Here is a 9,513-nt window from a genome sequence, read left to right as displayed (position 1 = left end):
GGCTCACACCTGTCACTTTATGCTAACTAGCAAGGCTGGAATATTAACATACCTAAAATCAAGCAGAAGAAATGGCGCTGCACTAATAAAAAGGAGGTGCAAAACCTTAAGTGGAATAGGTGCATGAAGTTTATTTAAAGACTAACATCCCAACTTGGGAAACTCCTAATAAATTCTAAACTCTTCCGAATTTTAGAACCTTGATATTTCTTTACACCTTTTATAAAAGATGCCTCTTGACTAGGGCTAAGCAAGCAGTGTGTACACAAACAGAATTGTGTGCAAGTATACACACACCAAATGCACTAATAATGAAGAAGAGAGAACAAAATGAATTTCGAATGCCGAATTCGGGAACCTCCTGGAACTACTGCCTTTTTCAAATGGCTGGACCAACGATTAACCTTCAGCCAAGTTTTTTTCTTAAGGTCTTCCATATCATTAAAAACAAGGCATGCCAACTCTGACTTTATAAATCTAAAATTCAGTGATCTGCACAGTTTCTGAGCTTGAAGTATTGAATTGTGACTCCATCTATTTTTTTTCCCATTTTCCTTCTGAGGTAGAGTTACCAATCCAATTTTATCAGGACCACAGATATTTTGAGCTAAACCCCATAATCTTTTCATACAGTAAAAATAATTTTTATGAAAAAAGAAAGCAGGCTTCCCAGGCCATGGCACATAGATATATTTACAATTTTTAATGTAATAATTAAAAATGGTATTGTTTATATTTTAAAAAACAGCCCAGCTGTATTATTCTGTCACCAAGAATTATTAATTGAGGATGCTGTCAATGCTGAATTTTACAGTTCAGCCTTCACAATCCCATCCATGATGAAGAGTTGATTCTCTTACGGTATACAATATACTCTCACAACTTTCAGCCTTCTCTTAAAGACATGCCCCAAATGAGCAGGATGGATATAAAGAATGTAATTCATTCGAACAACTCCTCCCTGTTCTGCCCCCTCCCCTCACATTCCCCTCTTCTCAAAAACATCTGAAGTATGAAAGTTGTCTTTAAATAGTAAAAGCACCACAATCTATTAACACCACAATCTATTAATATTATCTTTAAACTTAAATATTTTAGTGATGTCTTGGACATCAAAATAATTTCTTAAGGTGGACTCTTGAGTATGTGGGTCCAGCCCAGGTCTGCAGTTTGTGCAGACATAGAAAAAAGAGGAACTTTAAATATTCAGAAAAAGTTAACAGGCTAGCTTTAAAATACTGCTGGAAATTAAATTTCTTCAGAGTTGGCAAGCATGGGCTATTGATCAAAGTATGAATTAAACGGATTTACATCATTAAGAAAAAAACAAATCCGTGTTATTGTGCTGTGAAATTTCCATGATGCCTTTCAAATAGGCTGCTCACAATTTTTTTATAATTCCAAATCACTCGATTTTTGATGGAAGAATACAGATGGACTGTGTTTTACCTATGTGAAAGTCACCAATCCATTTAAAATAAAATCCAAGAGGGCATATACAGTCTAATCAAGTCATCATTTTCCTGATTAATAAGAACTACACTTTACACAAAATACTTTATCAGCAGCTGTTTTCATCAAAAAATCAATAGTCAGTTTCACAGTTGAAAAAGTTACACATTAAAATATTTTACAATTCATTATATATTCACCAGGTTCCCATTTTCTAATGGGCTTTTAATATAAAGCAGAATAGAAGGGAAAATCTCAAAGTTGATTACTTTGACACTAAGTTTTACATAGGACACTAAGAACCACAAAAAGCTTAGGTTCTATTGTAAAATAGCAACCAAATTCCATTCTTCTTTTAAAAATCCAATTAGAAACATCTTTTTTAAAAAAACAAATTCCACAATAAGAGTAACAGATTTCAAATTAACAGTAGTCTAAAAATCTTCAAAATAAATGGTTTTGTATAGCTGAGAATACGGTAGAAAGTGAAAGCATAATTTTCCAACAGTCATTTCTTACTACAGTGTGTTTAAAATTATTTTTATTATGTTTAGACTTTTTCTCAAAATAATTATTCAAGGAAATATTTCTTAAGTGGCCCAATAAAACTGTAGAGCCAATAGTCAGTTACACCATATTCAAGGACAAGGATAGTCAGCTATAGATAGGAACTGTCTAAACCACGAGAACTGATCTCTGATACTGAAGTACCCAGAAGTGGCTATATTATCACTGACTTGAAACAGATCTTAGTCACCCATGTAGCATTTAATTCAATGTTTGGTTCTTTGCCTCATTTCTTTCTTAGGTCACAATCTATAGTCTTTATAGAATTTGTCTACATTTCTTCTAATAGAATTAATTTGGTTGTAGTAACTTTTGAAAATCAATGTAAATGGTGAAATCGGCCATGTGGTTTGTGCATTTTAATGGTGGAGAGGTCCTGGGAGAAGGAGGGGAGACAACTATCTGGACTGATAGATAAAAATGCAAAAGTGGTATAAATTTTGTGCAAGGAGGCTCACAGCATTTTTGGCACTCGGGTAAAACACAGTTCTCTGTTAAATCTTCAGTTTCTACCATCAAAGTTTCAGATTTGTACCATTTTACTGAGTTTTCCTATAATTTAACCCTGATATTGAAAAGGCTGGGATGTTAGTATGTATCAACTGCCTATATCTAAACAACACAAAATGTTAATAAGTTTTAATAAGTTATGAAATCTTCTACAACTGCAAAATAATCTTTCTGGTTTCCTGCTTAAAACAGAGTTTAAATTCTGCTTAACTATTGCAAGACAGTTTGCAGAAGTAAGTTCCCTTAATCTTCAAATTTATTTTTCTTGTTGGCAATATTATATACATGCTTTAGTGAAATACCTAAATTTCCAATTATTATGCCCTTTAAGGGATCTAAAATAGCCAGATATTAAGAGTATTGGTATTAGAGTCCCTTGTTCACTACTCTTCAACTATAGGTAACAGATTTCATAAATGAATATTTTTAAAGTGATGCTGTTTTACTAGAGTATACAATGTTCACTCTTTATAAAGTTGTTTTCCAATAATATGCCTAATCTAAAAAACTGTCAATAATTATTGCACTTTTTTGATGTGGCACCTGGACATCTGCTAAAGCTAATTTCCTAGGACATTAATCATTCATTTCAAATACAGAGTAAAATATCAGATTCTAGAATGACGACTAGCAGTAGCCTCTACATCTTGGGTTAATGTTTTTCAAAATGTTTAAGAATGTGTCCTGTGCTCAAATAGTATTTAATAAAGTTGGAGAGTGAGCTCTGACTACTTGGGAATGAGACATATCTTAAAATGGTTTAATGTTCTACTTTGGAGATATGGATAAATAGTTTAAAAAGGTAAAAAGTTCATGGTTTCTATTCCCCCATATTTTAAAGTATTATTCATGAGTATACTTCAGTAAAGGGGTTTAAGGAATCAGGAAGAGAGTCTAAATTGTGTTAATTCTGGTAACTAATTTCATATGATTGAGACATTCTCAATTATAAAAGAGAATGGAAGATGGGAGATTCACATAAGAAATAAAAGGAAAGAAGATGAAGTTTTTATGTTTTCCTTAAGTAGTTATACACTGGTTATTGGTATAAATGGGATAGTGCCTGAGCCTCATCTATAGACCAAGAAGAAAGCTGACCATGCTGCTATGAACAATAAAAAATTTGGGGTGCAAAACAATGCATGACTATGGGACAGATCATGTAAATAAAGAATATATATTAATGATAGTTTCTATAATATAAATAGCCTTTAATAAAAAAAATAATCTTTTTAATAACATTAATACTTCTATTTTCTGGAAAACATGCGTGAAAAATGTATTCAGTTCAATTGCAGAAGGAGAAAAAAATCAACTTAAGGTGAATACTGTACAATTCTGGAATAAGAACTATTCCTGCTCATTCTTTTTCTATGATGATTTTTTTTTTTTTTTTTTACTTTGTGGGAGCCCAGAATTTCCCTGGGAAATAAGAATAAGATCCTTTAAATACTGTCCAGAAGAAAAAAAAAAATACCACCTTATAACAGGTCTCATTTGTGACTGCTTCCAAAACTGCAGGTAAGACCTCAGATCATCAAAAGGTTTGATTTATTAAAAAGAAAAAGTCTCTGGTGAAATCTCAAGAGTCCCTTCCACCCCAAGCATTTTTCTTCATTAAACAAGGAGTCAAAAACCCACTTCAAACTATAAATTGAACAGCAATGGAAAAATAAGAAATTTTCATTCTTTTCCAATCAATGTAATTTAACATAAACTCCAGTTTACTTACACCTAATGCAATAACAGCCTTTGTTGTGTCCACATTTCAAAACATAGAACATTTGCAAGACAAAAAAAAACATCATTCTTTTTCCTTCTCCATCATTTCTATATATTTTGGGGATTTTTGTTTTGTTTTGTTTTTTAAAAAAAGATACAAACTTCAAAGTTTACCTTTTTGGACTTAAGGCATAACATGAAATTGCGCATTATTCTAAAGCTTAATTTTGAAATGAACTAGTTTAAGTGCTATCAAACCCTGTTTGCGTTTACATTATTTAAATTATATAGTATTTTATTTCTGTTCTTGCTGTAAATTCTAATGCTGTTCATGGATTGTGCAATTCCTATGCAATCGGCCTTTGCCTGCTGAGAGTTATTAACAGTGCAGTGTGGAATCCAGAGTGAGCTTTCATTTTCTCAGTTATCTTTTCAGTTCAATGCATGCTGTTTAATTGTGTGGAAGATCCAATCCATTTTTGTTGTCCAGCCACCATGATGTGCATCATTCATTTGTTTCATGAAATACTCCAAAGCCTCTTGCTCAGTTTTATCTAAGGCTAGGGTCTTTCGAATGTATGCAATGTCATCAAAAGATTGTAGTTCTGGCATTCCAGAGCCAAGCATCATTGAGAAAAGATTTATGAAGAGATTGGCATGCTGTCGAATAGCTAGATAAGCCTTGTAACACATCTCCTGAAACCTATAAGTAATAAGAACAGTTTGGTCAGTATGGAGCAAATGATGTTAATACCTTCAGGTCTTTGCTCAAATGTCACAAAATTAGAGAGGCTTTCGTAGACAAAGCTATAAAAAAATAGCATTCCTCTCTCACTTCTCTTACCAACATCTTTTGATTCCCTTTACCCCACTAGAATGTAAACTTCAAGAGAATAAGGACTTTTTAAAAACTGCTTTATTACCAGCACCTACAACAATGCCTGGCATGTCAGGAGTTTAATAAGTATTAAATGTATGAATTGGTCCATACTAAATCCTTTTGTGCTTAAGCTAGAGTCAGGACTGTGTTGTAGACAAAGCAGAATTTTATAGAAGATTGTAAAAAGTACTTTAAAGTCTGATATAGTCTAATGAGATACCATAAGGTGGTAAAAAAGTTATGAATAAACAAGGTGATTATGGTTGACTGAGTTTCCTCAAATTGTATGACCAAAAAATGTCGTATTAAGCACTATACATTATTTGTCAATATAGAGGTGGAGTCCAACTATTTAAAGCTCAGTAAATAAAAACCTTTAATGTGTTATGAAGTTTAAGGATTACTTTCTTTTTAGGCCTTAATTAGCTCAACAAATTAAATTGTATTCCCTTTCCATTTTCCTTCACAGCATCACACAAATAAATACAAAAAAAAAAAATTAAAATAGTTTTTCACTCAACAAACTAGGCATAGAAGGGACTTACCTCAAAATAATAAAAGTCATGTGACAAACCCACGGCCAATATCATACTGAATGGGGAAAAGCTGAAAGCACTCCCCCTGAGAACTAGAACAAGACAAGGAAGCCCACATTGGCATCCAAATTGGAAAAGAGGAAGTCAAACTATCGCTGTTTACCAATGACATAATCATATACCTAGAAAACCCAAGAGTTCTCCAAAAAATTCCTAGATTTCAGCCGGGTGTGGTGGCTCATTTCTATAATCCCAGCACTTTGGGAAGCCGAGGCGGGAGGATCACCTGAGATCGGGAGTTCAAGACCAGCCTGGCCAACAAAGTGAAACCCCATCTCTACTAAAAAATACAAAAATTAGCTGAGCATGGTGGTGCATGCCTGTAATCCCAGCTACTTGGAAAGCTGAGGCAGGAGAATTGCTTAAACCCAGGAGGTGGAGGTTGCAGTGAGCTGAGATCGCACCACTACGCTCTAGCCTGGGGGACAGAGCAAGACTCTGTCTGTCTTAAAAAAAATAAAAGACTCCTAGATTTGATAAATGAATTCAGTAAAGTCTCAGGTTACAAAATCAGTGAACACAAATCAGCAGCATTGCTATACACCAACAACCACCAAGCTGAGAATCAAATTAAGAACACAAGCCCTTTTAGCTTCAAAAAAATACCTAGGAATGTACTTAACCAAGGGGGTGAAAGATCTTTTCAAGGAAAACTACAAAACACTGCCACCATCATTTTTCACAGAATTAGAAAAAAAAAATCCTAAAATTCATATAAAACCCACCAAAAAGAGTCTGAATAGCCAAAGCAAGACTAAGCAAAAAGAACAAATCTGGAGGCATCATATTACTGGACTTCAAATTATACCAGAAAACTATAATTACCAAAACAGCAGATACACACAAAAGCAGACACACAGACCAATGGAACAGAATGGAGAACCCAGAAATAAAGCCAAAAACTTACAACTGATCTTAGACATATAAAAACATAAACTGGAGAAAGGACATCCTGTTTAATAAATGGTGGTGGGAAAACTAGCTAGCCACATGTAAAAGAATGAAACTGGATCCCTGTCTCTCACCTTATACAAAAATCAACTCAAGATGGATCGAAGACTTAAATCTAAGACCTGAAACCATAAAAATTCTAGAAGATAACTTAGGAAAAACTCTTTTAAACACTGGCCTAGGCAAATAATAAATGACTAAGACCCCAAAAGCAAATGCGACAAAAACAAACAAAATAAATGGGACCTAATTAAACTAAAAAGCCTCTGCATAACAAAAGAAAGAATCATCAAAGTTAACAGACAACCCGTAGAATGGGAGAAAATATTCCCAAACTATGCATCTGACAAAGGACTAATATCCAGAATCTATAAGGAACTCTAATCAGCAAGAAACAAAGAATCCCATCAAAAAGTGGGTTAAAGCGGGATGCAGTGGCTCAAGCCTGTAATCCCAGCACTTAGGGAGGCTGAGGCGGGTGGATCACCTGAGGTCAGGAATTCAAGACCAGCCTGACCAACATGGTGAAACCCTGTCTCTACTAAAAATTCAAAAATTAGCCGTGTGGTGGCATGTGCCTGTAGTCCCAGCTACTTGGGAGGCTGAGGCAGGAGAATTGCTTTGAACCCAGGAGGTGGAGGTTGCGGTGAGCTGAGATCATGCCATTGTACTCCAGCCTGGGCAACAAGAGTGAGACTCCATCTCAAAAAAAAAAAAAAAAAAGTGGGCTAAGGACATGAATAGACAATTTCAAAAGAAGATATATAAATGGTCAACAAACATGAAAAAAATGCTCAACATCATTAATCATCAGGGAAATGCAAATTAAAACCACAATGAGATACCACCTTACTCCTGCAAGAATGGCCATAATTAAAAAGTCAAAAAACAACAGATGTTGACATGGATGTGGTGAAATGAGAATGCTTATACACTCCTGGTGGGAATGTAAATTAGTACAGCCTCTATGGAAAACAGTATGGAGATTTCTTAAAGAACTAAAAGTAGATCTACCATTTGGTCCAGGAATCCCTCTACCCAGAGGAAAAGAAGTCATTATATCAAAAAGGCATCTGCATGCATATCGTATGTTTACTGCAGCACAATTCACAATTGCAAAGATATGAAACCAACGTAAGTACCCACTGACCAATGAGTGGATAAAGAAAGTGTACATATACACCACAGAATACTACTCCACCACAGAAAAGAATGAAATAATGTCTTTTGCAGCAACTGGGATGGAGCTGGAGGCCAGGAATGGAAAACCTGAAAATACAGTATGTTCTCACTTGTAAGTGGGAGCTGAGCTATAGGTACACAAAGGCATACAGAGTGATATAATGGACTACGGAGACTCAGATGGGAGAGGGTGGGAAGAACAGTGAGGGATAAAAAAGTATATATTGGGGGCAAAGCACACTACTTGGGTTACAGGTACGCTAAAATCTCAGACTTTACCACTATTTAATTCATCCATGTAATCAAAAACCACGTGTACCCCAAAAGCTACTGAAATAAAATAAAATAAAAAACAAACAAAAAATAGTTTTTGCTAAAGTGGTAAAAGAACTTCTATTATTTCATTTTATTTATTTTGTTACAGGGTCTCACTCTGTTGCCCAGGTTGGAGTACAGTGGCGTGATCATGGCTCACTGCAACCTCAACCTCCTGGGCTCAAGTGATCCTCCCATCTCAGCCTCCTGAGTAGCTGGGACTACAGTGCATGCCACCACACCTGGCTACTTTTTAAACTTTTTTGTAGACATGAGTTCTCACTATGTTACCCAGGCTGGTTTCAATTCCTGAGCTCAAGTGATCCTCCAGCCTCGGCCTCCCAAAGAGGGGATTACAGGCATGAACCACCACACCCAGCCAACATTTATTATTTTGAAATTGCTTGAAAAATATTGATTGTTTCTAATAGAGCAGCCAGAACTCTTTATTTTGTGTTTTTAATTGCTCGAGCTCACCTCTCAAATTCTCTTGTCTTTGTGCATTCTTGGGCTCCTTTACTAATCACTATTAAGAAATCCTGTGTCAAAACAAATGGCACACGTTCTCGTTTATAACCAAATTTTTTCTTCTTGTGATCCAAAAAGTGTCCAAAATCTATATGAAACAGCTTTCAAAAATAAGAAATTATGTTATAGTTTGATATATGCAGATACAAAATGTCTTGAATAAATTAAGAACACCAAAACATTTTAAACAGAGAAAACCATTACTTGTCCATCGTCTTTCACCATGATGTTACTATTGTGACGATCTCCAATTCCCAAAATGAAGGTAGCTACACAGTATCCAGCACATGAACGTGTAAACAGGTCAATGGCTGCATCATATCTACAAAGAATAAACACCTCATGAGTAGTATGGAAATATAGTGATTCAGGCCAACTTGAGAAAAGAAAACAGGGTGCAAGTTTCCATTTAAACAATGAAAACAATCACTGACAACGAATAAGGAAATTATGTCCAAAGATTTTGAGATTGTGAAGTTTTCATGGGTTTCTAAGGAAATTTCCAGATGTTCCCTGACCAAAGTATAATTCTTCATGTGAAAAAGTACTTGGCATGTCATTAAAATTATTTTTTTCTAATCATTTTAACAATGAATTAGAAATAAAATTTTGAATGTGCAATATTCATTTGTTTTAAAAAGAATAAGCAATAACAATACATTTTAGATAATACATAAAATGAATGTTTAAGATTTTACCAAATTAAAAGTAATTATAATCATTTAAATCCATTAACATCAAATATTTCAAAGGTTGAGCATATTTTTTTCCATAGAAAGTACAATTGTTTTCTCTGGTCTAACTCAGAGG

General features: G+C 34.6%; 1 protein-coding gene across 1 annotated transcript in view; it reads right to left on the bottom strand.

The window, feature by feature from the left end:
* Positions 1-1,554: 1,554 nt before the first annotated feature.
* PIK3CA (phosphatidylinositol-4,5-bisphosphate 3-kinase catalytic subunit alpha) overlaps positions 1,555-9,513 on the bottom strand; it is an 88,727-nt gene continuing 80,768 nt past the window's right edge. Inside the window, exons 19-21 of the mRNA XM_004038036.5 lie at positions 8,908-9,025; positions 8,653-8,804; positions 1,555-4,954 (exon numbers count right to left, since the gene is read on the bottom strand). Coding sequence (XP_004038084.1) covers positions 4,684-4,954; positions 8,653-8,804; positions 8,908-9,025 — 541 coding nt within the window. The 3' untranslated portion in view covers positions 1,555-4,683. The remainder of the gene's footprint in view (positions 4,955-8,652; positions 8,805-8,907; positions 9,026-9,513) is intronic.

Source organism: Gorilla gorilla, chromosome 2, assembly GCF_029281585.2.
Source record: "Gorilla gorilla gorilla isolate KB3781 chromosome 2, NHGRI_mGorGor1-v2.1_pri, whole genome shotgun sequence".
NCBI lineage: Eukaryota > Metazoa > Chordata > Mammalia > Primates > Hominidae > Gorilla > Gorilla gorilla.
This window is presented reverse-complemented; position numbering and strand designations above follow the sequence as displayed.